Source organism: Idiotropiscis lumnitzeri, chromosome 3 (genome assembly GCF_059441095.1).
Source record: "Idiotropiscis lumnitzeri isolate Australia: NSW breed Sydney's pygmy pipehorse chromosome 3, RoL_Ilum_1.0, whole genome shotgun sequence".
Lineage (NCBI taxonomy): Eukaryota > Metazoa > Chordata > Actinopteri > Syngnathiformes > Syngnathidae > Idiotropiscis > Idiotropiscis lumnitzeri.
Genome location: NC_142393.1, coordinates 11,343,016 through 11,355,802, shown reverse-complemented (window position 1 = coordinate 11,355,802; position 12,787 = coordinate 11,343,016). Strand labels below are relative to the sequence as shown.

The window sequence follows — 12,787 nt, the reverse complement described above, 5'->3', positions numbered from 1 at the left end:
TGACTTTTTTTCTCAATCGAATTCATTTCATATGAGTACAATTTACAGGCCCTCAACTTAAGAAGCGCGATAAGAACTGTGAATTAAGACTCACAAATTCCAGAAATGTACTGAAATAACTATTAAGGGTGTGATGGTACAGCAAAAATACCGGTTTGGTATGTACAATTCTTTTAAGGTAACTATTTTGTTCACATGTGGAATAGAAAAGGAACAAAAAGCAATATTTGCATTTATTTAATGCAATTTCACATGAGGTGAGGTAGTAGGTTTGACGTACTGCCAAAAGCTAATCGCATACCATTGTATATTTATACAAGTCTTTTGAATTTTACTTCTAAAATGACCCAAGACTCACTCTTCGCATATGTGCGTGCACTTGTGTGTCACAGTGGAAAGCTAGGGCCGCCAGCTTTGACAGCCAGGGCTCCTGCCCTTCCCCTCGCCCCCCAGCGACACCCTGAGCAACGCCACCTGCAACCCCTGTGACCCCCCTGCGACCCAGATAGGGGGCGGTGGGAGGTTCTTCCTGCCTCCTGCTGGTCCATTTCCTGTCTGTCTGATTATCGAGGAGAAACCCTGCTGTCACTCCTGCTCTGTCTCCCCCTCCGTTCCTCTTCCCATCCCGTCCGAGACAACTGATCTGGGAGCACATCAGGTCAGGGCGTATTTTTGGGGGTTATGACTGCTCACACTGCAGAGAATGCCCTTCCTTCTTGGTTGGATCCGTTTGGACTGAAACTAAGAGAAAGTCGTGAGGATCAGAGGACGTTCCTCAAAGCAAAGTGATACGTCCGAGGAGACGCTTTTCAAAATGTCCTGGTGCTGCATTCAATTACATTGAAACAAAATCGGGCTTCATTAAGGTTTGCACTTGTATCATCGTGTGATGCGATGCTTTATTTTTCCACTTCTCACTAAATTACAAACAAGCAGCCAACAGGATGTTGATCACTGCAAAACCTATTTCATTAAAGCTAGAAAAAAAAATCCAACAACGGCAATTTATATTTGCGATTTGCGCAAATAGTGGCTGCCCCATACGAGATGCGCTGACCTAATTAGTCACGGGTTGCATCATCCACGTAAGACAAATAAAGGCCTCCCTTAAAGAGAGGCTTCCCTTTACACATTAAAAAAAAAAAACACTTCGGGCCCTATTTTTGTAGACAGCATGAAAACGGGTGCATCTTAATTTTTAAGCAAGTGCAAGTCTGCCTTGCCGTGTTTGGGAATTTGGCAGACCATGTTGCGCCTCAAGGACATTCGATATATTCTACTGCATGCCCTCGGGGCAGCTGGCAATTTGGTTCCTAAAAGTAAGCTTGATCTTTGACTCTCTAAAAGCAGGTCTAAGTTCTGGCGTAATGCAATTTTGGTGGATTGGATTGAGGCACCGGCACACGTATTCGGATGTGCCCAGTTTGACTGTGCTTTGCACTAAACTTGTACTGGGCATGAAAATTGGGCCCTTAAATAGCACTTAAACATTTGAGGATTTATATATTTGATCATTTTGTAATGCGTTACATTTTGTGGAGACTCTGACATGTCAGGACGCCACAATGTGTTTATTCATATTTATAATTGAGCAGACTTTTTGGTATTTCACTGCACTTCTCCATCATGGTCATTTTATTTTGTTTTAAACCTCAGTTTTATTTGAGGTATGACACCACCCTATTGTTTAAATATGAATTCAAATTGTGTTTACAAAATTTAACATGGGAGCATCTCGCCTCATGTAAAAGACCTCCCTCCATCTGAAGTTGAGTAAATAAACATCACTTGCCACTATTTGTGTAAATGCGGTCAATTTGCCACAACTTGATGTTTGCGTTGTCTCCTCTTGTTGCGGAGGGAGTCTATGTATAATTTTGTGCATATATTTGTGTACAGACACTTTTCTTCGTGATTGTTTAGCTTCTTTCAACCCAGACAAGATGTGAAGCGAGATGTAGCCGAGCAGGTGGTGACAATTAGAGAAAAAAAAAAAAAGCACTCCCTCGATGTTTAGTGTGTCATGAAACATTACGTTGGTTCTCTTGTGGAAAATGTTATCATTTGTCATCCAGATGCTGATGTGGTTCAGTTGTATTCCCTTTTTTTTTTTTTTTAAATTTGTCGGACTTGTTGTCTTTCAAATAACATGGACTTTAATGATGAAAATGGTTTTGCTGTCTGTTATTTTGTAGATGAGGAAAGTCAATATTTTATACCCCCGGTCAGGCTGTGTGGGTAGAAAAAAAACTGTATGTTGTTGTCAGATCACTAAGTGTGAGTCATACAAAATGATTTTGTCTAGTTTGTGATTTGATAGCAGCAATGTGTAAGGATTTCACAATGCTAACTCCTAAACCAATAGGAGGCCGTGGGATGAGATCACTCTCAATAAAATAAAACGTATAAAGTTTTTGTTTTTATCTGAAAAAAACATCTTGGCATTTTGGCTCATTTTACTCATGTGGGAAGTTGGTCAGCCTATTTGAACAATTGTGGCTCATCTTTGGACAATGACGAATACTAGCAACGAACATTGATATGATAACTTGCATAACATTCCTTATACGCGGAAAACAGCACAGCAGTAGTAAAACCGTAGCGAAGAGTTCCAATGAGTCATTACTTTTTAAATGAATGCAGTTTGTTGTTTTTAGTTTTTAATCCGTTTTTTTTTTTTAAATACCATTCTGTTGTGTATGATGAGTTAAATAACCATGATATTAACATTTGGTGGTTTGGTTCTCTTATGGGAAAGAATTGACAGAAAATTATTTAAGAAATTGCTGCCTCTCAAATCGGAAGGTGGCTTGACATTTGCAGTGGTGACAAATTAGAAGCTGGATTTGAAACTTGTTTTCTCTGTGCCCATGTGGGTAAAAACAAACAAACAAACCAAAAAAAAACACACTATTATTTTACAAACATTATTTTCACAAACGAACCGTGAACTAAATGACGGCTTGATGTCGCCCATCCAGTGACAACCAATAAAAAAAATTTTAAATAATGTAGCATTAAGTTTAAAAAAAAGTTTATGGTTTTGGTCCAAATATAAAATTGTAAAAACAACTTGGCATCATGTTGGATGAACATCCAATGTGGCAAAACAAGTGGTGGCCAATCAGATAAAATCTCGGTTGGGTTTAAGAACTTGTTTATACTGTCTCCTACTGGCCGAAAAAATCCCTACAGACATGAAAAAAAAAAGTTTGGGAAATGAACGGTGATTGGACAAAGATTAGATGCATCACATTCTGTGACAGCCAATCCGATGTTTTAATAAAAACATTCAACAGGTTCGGATTCAAAACTGGTTCATGCTCAACTTCTGCCCCTTGTGGCCCAAAAATATGGGACCTGAACATTGACATTTCCCACAATATTGAAGTAAAGCGTCTTTCAAGATGGATGATGTCGTCCAACTCGCCTCACTGTGCCTGTGTCATATATCACAGTTTTTCTCGAGGAGTGGCGGCTTGAGAGGTTCAGGTACAGATGTTTTGCCAGGATCTGCTTTATACATTTACTCTTTTTTTTCTTCTTTTTTTTTTTTTTTTTTTTGGGGTGTGTTGGCGAGGAGGAGTCACCCGAATTGCGTCGGCTTTTTGACTCATTGGCCCTCATTGTTTGTGCTCGACTTCACCCGTCATGGTATCATTGATACCTCCAAATTTGACTTGTCACTTCTATTGGCCCAGTCTGCCCCACTTCTTAAATTCTTTATCTAGTTCCAGGATATTTTGTAGTCAGTACTGGTTTTCATTTCCCCCACGGTACAGTAGAAATGCATGCCATAACACATCTGGTTTCCTCCGAATGTTTTCTTTTTTTATGTTTTTTATGATAACCTGGCTTGTTTATTGTGGTGGATCTGCAGACCTTTTTATGATAGAACCGTCGAGCAGTACAACAGGAAAGAAAAAAGAGCAACAAAAATATCTTTGCAACAACAAGGAATGCACTGATGCCACTTTTATCAGAGTACAAATACTTACATTTGACTACTTGCCAATACCTGTACGTCTTGAAATTAAAATCAAAAGGTGCTTTTTCTGAACCAAATATTATTTAAAAACACAAAAGACCACGACAGGAGTTTCACTCAAATGTCAACATTTTTAGAATAAATTTTCATGATGCAGTCTTGCAGAAGGTTCACTTAAAAGTATGCAATGTATTTAAGATATGGGGCGTATCATCCTCTCAACACTCAGAGGCACTATATCAAATTAGCACACAGTAGTGAAAAAACGAAGAAGAAATAATCAACAGTCCAACCTAGAGTCATGTAGTAATATAGATACCATGTCACGAGTGTGTTAACTACAAAATAAATTGCGTAAAAGGAAGAACAAAACTCCTTTTTGAGAATACAACAACTTTTAAAACAAAAATACCAGCAAAATGGAAATGATACTTTATAACACCACACTCGAGGTGCCGCACTGCAGTGGCTGTTTGATGGGAGCCCAGCTGGCTCGGCGAGCATCGTGGTGCTTGCCAGACATCCCGCCGCCACAACTTTCGGGAAAGCTCAATTTTGTATGGTATAATTTGCTTGCAAAGCGTTGTTATCCATGCCAAAAATTTTACAATATGAGTTAGTAAAATTATATCAGTGTGTTCGTATCAGTAGAAAATAGGACAGGACATGGAGGGCAAGGACAGGACAGGGGCAGCGAGCCAGGCCGTGCTACCAATTTGTGGTTGGAGTGGCTGTGTCGTGCCAGTCACCCCTGTAAAGAATTTGTGTGCAAATGACACAAACAATCTAGGGAGATAAAATCCATGGCTGTTCGTGGCAGTTAGAGATCGGCCCCACACCATGCAACTAAATCTCGTAGGCGCACATCAAGGGAATCATAAAATCAACATCGCCACATTTTTAAGTTGTTATCGCAGGTATCCTCCAATTGTTTATGATTCTATGATAAACTATGCCTCATTAAAACTTCTTCAAACAGTTGGATAGCCATAAAGTGAGCTCCAATATAAAAATTGGTGATCGTCTGTTAAATAACGTGCCTACATTGTGAAAGTGAGGTAAACATTAGTTCATCATAATTTTTATGATTTATTATGACTGCAGTGCATAATTTTCATGCTACATTTCGTCCCATAATGCCGCTGAGTATGCACATGTGCAAGTCATACCCCGTGGCTTTATGGGAAAATATGCCGAGCAGAAATCATGCACTGCAGATATAATAAATCATAAACAATTATGAATAAATAACGTTGACTTATTTCATTTTTAACTTGTTGGTACAATGTAACCCTAAAAAAAAAAGTCACTTATTTTACTTGCGCATGTACAATTCAATATCCCCGTGGCATTAAACAACGTTTTTAGCATTCAGCCTACTAGTATGTTCGAACAAATTTAAATACGTTTGAACGTATTTGCCAGTCAAAAATGTTGACTCCACATTGGGAGTTCAACGCTTCCGTAATTGAATTCCATAATAATCAATGAGGGAAATGCCATTATTTCATCAAAGCTGAAGCAAGAGAAACCATTTTGGGCCCATACTGACATCTCAGTCGTTGTTAGAGCGTGATCAAAATAAAACTGCAACCCAATCCCTTCCGTGACCTTGGTTGACTTCCGAGATTTTCTAATTTCACAACAACGGTTCCCGTAAGGAATAATGGAACAAGAAGGTGAAAACTGTCATCATCGTAAAACCTTTATTAGCTGTACAGCATTTTCACATTACCACCTGTCAAGTATAAAAATAAAATAACCACTCGGCCATAACTCTAGAAAAAGGTATACCTCCTCACCATCTGAAGGCAACCGGAAAGTGTGTACCGTTTGTTGGCAGTCATGAGAAAAAAAAAAAGTGTTGTTTTTTTTACTGTATGTCAGTATGTTCTGTTTCAGTCAATGTATGTTCAACATTGTCACTTATTGGTCAAAAATAATTTGGGTTTGTTAAGAATTATTGTATTTGGGTTTAGCTGATCCGCAGTGATACTCTTGTAAAAGGCGCCACTGACGAGAAAAAAAAAAAGAAGAATACAAACAAAGCATGGATGAGGATATAAGGGAGCGACAGAGTTCAGGATTTGTCTCACTCTAATTTTCTTCTGGTTGTGGATTCTGTGCAACGTAGTCCAAATTCAGATTTTTTTTTTCAACCACGGACCTGTTGGCGTTTTGACTGTTTCCTGTTCTTATCGGTTATTTTGAACCCCACCTGTACATTTGTGACTTTTTGCCGTCGTTTGGTATTTGAACTGTTAACTTTTTGCTTCGCCTCATGTCACCACCTTACTCAAAATGATTTCTTTCCGTTTGAACAATAACACAGAATTTTTTAATGGGTGTTTTGTATAATAGTGACACATGAGAAAATATATTGATGAAATGAACACTTTGTGTAAGTATAAAAAGTTTGTTATAGACTTACCGGTGAACTAATTGGCATTATTTTGTTTCCCCACATGTCACTGTCAAACCTCCTCATTGTTTTCCTTCCATGAGGTGTGATGTGTTTTGGTTCCGTGATACTCTGCCTTTTGATTAAAGGATTTATGCAAAGTGGTCTGTTGTTTGTTCTTGCCGGATAATGGTGGCGGCCTAACGAGCCAGAGCTGCTTTCCAACGACATTAGATGAGACAGTTAAATGCACACTGACTCACACTGCAGGGATGCTCCAAAACATCTAATTAAACCATTCTTACGTTGTGGTACAGAAATTATATTGATGATATATTGCAGTTGAAAATATGACATCATATGTTTGAAATAAAATATATAATATATCCAGGTGAAGTAGTAAAAATTTTAAGCATTTAATTATACTATTAATTGTGTATGGTCGATGACCAATATGAGGTATGGAATGCTCTCAAAAGCTGCCGATACCAGTCACCGATACTTATGGCGCCCTCTTGTGGTTATTCTAGGACAAATAAATGGCATGCGGCTACCAATGTTGTACATTTATTAATTAATTTTCCTGCAAGTAACAGGAAATTCAGTTAATTAGCCTCAATGTTTGTTTTTTTTTAATATGTGTGAATTTTCACTACATCTAGTATTAAATGAACTTACAGGTTGAAATTTGAATTACAGCCGGAGTTACGTTTTGGGGGCAATTTACCTCGCGCAGCATTTTCTTTTTGACCTTTGCTGGTTTAGACACTCAAACTAGAGAATCATCATTGAAGTCATTTTCTTGTACCAATCCCTCTCAGTTGACATGGAAGGGTTTGTTTTGTTGACACGGAAGGATGGAACATAGTCATCAAAAGGTCGTTACAGGCATGCATCCAAATGTTGTTTGTATCTATTGTACATGATTTTGGAAAAAAAGCAAGTGTTTTCTTTGTTTTTTCGATAAAAAGGTAAATGCTGCCCATTTAAAATGTGTTTTGGAACTGTGACAGCAAACGAGAAAGTGACAACTTAAGAGTTCAACAAACCTGACCTACTGTTCATGTTTTGTAAATACGGAACACAAGTCAAAGACGTTGACGACAATTGAAGACTAGTCACTCTAGTTTCCATGTTTTTCTGACTAACAGTACATTTTATGAAGTCTATCAAACCAGCATTTTCCTTTTCGTTGTTAATCTGTAGAGGATTTGGTAGCCATCATCCCAGCTGTAGATCTGTTTCTCCTTGGCGTTGTATTTGAGACTAGCATGTGCCCCATAGCGTTGGGGGAAATAAAAGAGGGGTGCCTCCTCACTCACCACCTTGTCATTGACGTCAAACACACACTGGACCCGGGAGCGACTGGCCTGTCGAGTGTTGTAAACAACGTAGACGATCCCGCAGACAATGAATGCCGACTCCGAGTTCTCCCTCGGGCAGCGGGTGTCCCAGATTTGTTCTATATCCAGAGAGACAGGATCCATTTTTGCCAGATTGATGTTAGGTTCGTTCTCATCGCTGGCATATAGAAGCCAGAGGCCTTGGTCGTCCACTGCAAGATCCGCTACCGTCTCTGGGTTGAGGCTGTAAACGGCAGCTCGGCTCTCCATGGGGAGAATGGCCACATCCATGAGCTCGCCAGCGAGGATGTCGTATCTGACCACATTCATGTCTTCCCCCTGCTGGATGTAATAAAGATAACCGTTGTAAACAGCGACGCCGCTGCCCTTCCAGCGGGACGGCAGCTTGATCGTCCGACCGAGGTCGACCTCCGAAGAGCCCTGAAGAAACTCCCCGACAGACTCAAACTGATAGATGGTGTCCCCCGCTGTCCCGTTAAACACGTAGACCTTGGATGAGCGGGGGTCTCGGAGCCACACGCCCTTAGAACCGCCCACTCGCTTCAGGATTTTCACCGACCGGATGGCAGAGATGATTTCTACGCAGTCTACATACAGACACAAAAAGGCAAAAAAGGTGATGGCAATGAGGGTCGCATGTTTTGAGTTGCGCAGTGAACCGCCTTATATTCGCAGTACAGCATACGTACAGTGGTTATTCTCTGAAAAGGTCACCTCTATTTTGAGCTCAGGCCATGTCTAATTTAAAAATAGTGCTTTCTCACCATCTGGTGCCATAATCAGTCTTGCTGATGAGTAGGACTGATCTGTCATCTTACATTGAAATTTCATTTGCGCATATCCCGTTAGAGCAGGGGTGGGTAAACTTTTTGATTGGTGGGCCACAATGGGTTCTAAAATTTGACAGAGGAGCCGGACCAGGAACAGATGGATGGAGTGTTTTGGTCACCTCACCTCATTGGAGAAAACAAAAAAACATTTAATTTTAAATGAAAGTGAAAAAAAGCATGACAACAAAATATGTGCCTTTGAAAAACCACAGTATTTAGAAAATAAAACATCAACAAGGCTTATTCATTTAATTGTTTTCAAGTTCGGCGGGCCAGATTAAAACGTTTAACCGGCCGCATGTGGCCCCCGGGCCGTAGTTTGCCCAGCCCTGCACTAGAGTATTTATTTTATTTTATTCACTTATGATCAAGGCCTGATTCCAATCTCAAGATATCCCATTCTTTGCCGAAAAAGCTTTCAACATTCGCTCCGAGTTTGGCAACCTGGTTCCGACCCTGGCATCTTCTCTCAAGCCAACAGCCTTGAACTTGTGTGTTAAATTGGACAGTGATTTTAAATTAAATTGGCAAATGAGTGCTGCTCAGCAACAGTAATCCATGATTTCTTTACATCTCGGCTAGATTACTGTCATGCACTTTATTTTTAAATTGATAGATTTCATCATTTGACCAACTTGTTTGTTTTGCTCTTTTGAACAATAAATACATTTGTTTTTCGAGCACATCCTGGATGTCTCACTCGCAACATTAACTCACCAATGGTTCCTAAAACAAAACAAAAAAAATATCTGAAAGTTTGGGAATGCAGCTGATAATTCCCTTAAGGAGTCAACAACTATATGGAGCAAAGTCCTATTTAAAAACTTGAGGGAAGCACGTCGAGTTTGACGAGAGGAACATAAAAGAGGCATGCGACAAAAAAAGGCTCCTCAGACATGACCTGGAGGCGAATAAGCATCCGGCTCTCCAACAAAAAGTATCCAATTCCTTACGAGGAAATTCAGTTCATCTTGGGGTCACCTCACAATGGACACAACGTCTCTAATGAGCTCGGAATCGCTGTTTGTTTCTGGGAGAAAGCGCAAAGCCTAATTCTAAACTCTATGACTCTGCACAGGCATCGCAATTGTGCTGGATCGTGCGTGTGAGTGCACGCGTGCCTGATTTGCCTTTTCGAGACATTTGAGGAAATTGTTCATTTTGCCTAAACGCGCCCAAAGGAGTTCCACGATCAGACATCATCATTTGCAGCCAATTAAAACATATTTGATATTTCATTTTGTGTTCCAGTCAAATGAATACTGATGTGATTGAATAAATCCAAAAAATTTCACTTTGTGTATTCTGCCTGTAAACGACTCTACTGAGTCTTGGAATCAAAAGTCATAAACGTAGATGTTGTTCCCCATGAGTCAAATTTGAGATATTAGTAATTCTCCTTGCAAACTGACTCATTGCAATCGATTTAAGTAGTATTTGCAGTCTACAAAGTACATTACATACGCTTTAGCTTTGATGAATCAAACTTAGACATGACCTATACATACAGTATGTCTCTCAACATTTAAAATAATTTATACCGTAAAATCATTGCCCATAATCATTGTTTATTAATGTGTAATAGATGTGCCGTGATCATTTTGAATGTGCATAATTATGTTATGCATCCATCAATTTCCTGCAACTCTTATTTTAAAGAACATTGTCGGCTTTATGTTGGCCATGCACCATTATGCACAACTGCATTAGTGTCTTTGGAGAACCTAACGTTCATTAAATCATTTTGAAGACGTCAATCATCCTGGTCAACACATTTTTATTTATTTATTTTTTTAATAGTTTAATTGTTACAAATAAACTTTTTTTGATAAATCTTTGTTCTGCTGGTTCAGAATCTGCCAGAAATTGGGTTTTCATAATAATAATAATAATAATAACAATAATAATAATAATAACATAGTGACTTATTTAGCAATATTTATGAATTAAGACTTAGGTTTAGCAACAGGTGGATTTTTTTTCAAAGTAAAAATCCATCGTTGGTCGCAGCAATAAATTAGTAACATAAAACCAGAAAACACAAGAAAACATTAAAACGAAGCCAAGTGTGCCATGCTCAGGTGAAAGCCAAGGAATAAAAAGGACAAGTTATAAAGATGGACAGGGACAGCGTGGCTTTCCTAACATCTCATATCTCCTCTGAGCCTCAACTTAGTCCTCACTACCTCCATGAAGATATTTCTGATTAAAAGTTTCTGTTCGACCAGTGTAATTCCTGAACAAGTCCAACATATTCTAAATGCATTTGTAAACAGTGAAGACAATTTCGAGTCCACAAGGGAAATTTCTCACCAGTCACTCTTGAGGGCAGCTCCTCCCAGTCGTCTTCTTCCTCTCCTCGGCTCTCCTCCTGGCTCCACACTCCCTGCTCCACCACCCGGTCTGCCTGTTTCGCACAAGCCCGTGGGGCCCGCTTGCTTTCCACAAAGTCCATATTTCGCTCCACACGGTTCAAACGGGCTGCCGCGGCCTCCATGTCTGTGGAGAGCGTGCTGTGTGCCTGCTTCAGACTCTCCATAGTCTTCTTGGACTGTTTGTGTAAATCGTGAAGTTCCATGTGGTATTGACGTGACTGGTCTTGCCATAAGTGCATTCGATCCTAAAAAAAACAAAAAAACATTGGCATGCTGATGCTATTCATGTTTTCGCTTATCCATGCTTTTATCTCCAGTAGACCAGATTATTGTAACAGGCTTCTGACTTCTGAATCAGAAGGGCATCAAACAGCTGAAGATCTTTCAGAACGCTGCTGCTCAAGTTCTTAATGGAAGAGAGAGATCAAAACACATTACACCAATCCTAAAGATTTTTTTCTTGAACACTCAAGAAATGGAATATATCAGCATTTAGCTGCAAGCAAAACCGAACTTCTGTTAGCACCTGGTTTAAATGCTTTTAAATCGAGGTTAAAAACTTTGTTTCCCCGCCACCCCAATTACTATGATTAAGGTCTTTTAGAGCGCTTCTATAATCCTTTTTTCCGAAATCATGTTCTTGCACTGTATGCTATGTGTGTGCTTTGCTTTTAAATATCTTATATTTGGAATAATTTTTAAATATATTGAATTATATTGCCCTATAAATGTTTTGTAATTATGTGAAGTTACCTTGAGAATGAAATGCGCTATATTAATAATGCTGCCTTACCTTGGCTTGTCTGGCTTTGGACTGATCATTTCTGGAATAAAATGTATCTATTGCTCTATCTGACAGGGGTTCTCCGTGGGGCTAATTGATCAACCAGAAAGCCAAAAAAGGTCATTGTGGAAAAGTCACAATAACCACTAGAGTAAACAAAAAGAAGTAAGAGCGAATCAGGTCAGGTAAGGTCACATGGCCTAATGTGATGCCATGTAAAGAATTTTGTATTCATCATCTAGTAAACATTCTTACAGTGCATTTTCTGGAAACAACTACGACATTTTTTTTTTCTCGCAAAACCATAAAAAAAAATAAAAAAAACATCTATCTGAATGATTTCAATTGAGACGATGTCTCGATAAGGAAAGCAAATGGTCTGAAGTAATCTCCTTGTTAGTCATTCCTCCGTCTGCTCCCTCAGCTGCAACATTTGGCCAATCAAATGATGCTTTTGGATGAGAGCCACGAGGACAAGTCGTTGGTGTTCATGTCTCGCGAACAGAAGCGTCGCTTCTTTTCTGACATTGGCGGCGACTCTCCTGGTAAGTTTTTTTTTTATTGTTGTCTCTTATTTTCGCCTGGCTGGGTGAACATTTAGACAACTTCATGAATGCATTGGAGCTGCTGCTTCTGTTTTATTAAATTGCTTTTGCGTACAAGATACAATAATAACCTTCTAGGCGGTGGTAGGAAGCAAACATGATGTCGCGTGCATCTGATGACAAGCCATTTGAAATTGATTTGATTACCTCAATAGCCAACAATCTGTTCTCCAGATAGTCCATCAGGGCCTGGTAGTACAACTGAGCTCCACACAACATCCAGGTTGTAGAAAGGAACACGATGAACACGAGCTTCATTGTCCTCGATCGCTACTGTGTGATGAGCTTCACTTTTCGGGGTTCAGAACTTACTCACATGCCATAAAGGTCCACCGCGCAAGCTCTAGGTGTGTGTGTGTGTGTAGGAGGGGGGTTAAGACGGGGGGGGAGTGTTTCCACTTCCTTTCGCACTTTTCTCACTCTCTGCTGGAATGTTTTCT

The 12,787-nt window shown here is 39.6% G+C and overlaps 2 protein-coding genes across 7 annotated transcripts in view; one reads left to right on the top strand and one right to left on the bottom strand.

The window, feature by feature from the left end:
- syt6a (synaptotagmin VIa) overlaps positions 1–12,787 on the top strand; it is a 77,249-nt gene that overhangs the window by 50,766 nt on the left and 13,696 nt on the right. For 5 of the 6 annotated variants that reach the window (XM_088290219.1, XM_088290217.1, XM_088290218.1 and 2 more), the window contains exon 7: positions 12,167–12,287. In XM_088290219.1, coding sequence (XP_088146345.1) covers positions 12,167–12,287 — 121 coding nt within the window. Of the gene's footprint in view, positions 1–392; positions 6,554–12,166; positions 12,288–12,787 lie in introns of those variants that run through there. The other variant, XM_088290220.1, reaches the window with a different exon arrangement.
- Positions 5,676–12,685, bottom strand: olfml3a (olfactomedin-like 3a). The gene is made up of 3 exons (XM_088290223.1): positions 12,495–12,685; positions 10,897–11,203; positions 5,676–8,340 (listed from the first exon to the last, which is right to left on the bottom strand). Exons 1-3 carry the CDS (start codon positions 12,603–12,605, stop codon positions 7,559–7,561), a joined length of 1,200 nt encoding a protein of 399 aa, XP_088146349.1. The 5' UTR covers positions 12,606–12,685; the 3' UTR covers positions 5,676–7,558.

Coding starts and splice junctions, on each gene's coding strand:
- olfml3a (XM_088290223.1), bottom strand. CDS start 12,605: ATGAAGCTCGTGTTCATCGTGTTCCTTTCTACAACCTGGATGTTGTGT. Junction 11,204..12,494: donor ACAGATTGTTGGCTATTGAG/GTAATCAAATCA, acceptor TGTTTTTTTTAG/GATCGAATGCACTTATGGCA. Junction 8,341..10,896: donor GCTGCCCTCAAGAGTGACTG/GTGAGAAATTTC, acceptor GTCTGTATGTAG/ACTGCGTAGAAATCATCTCT.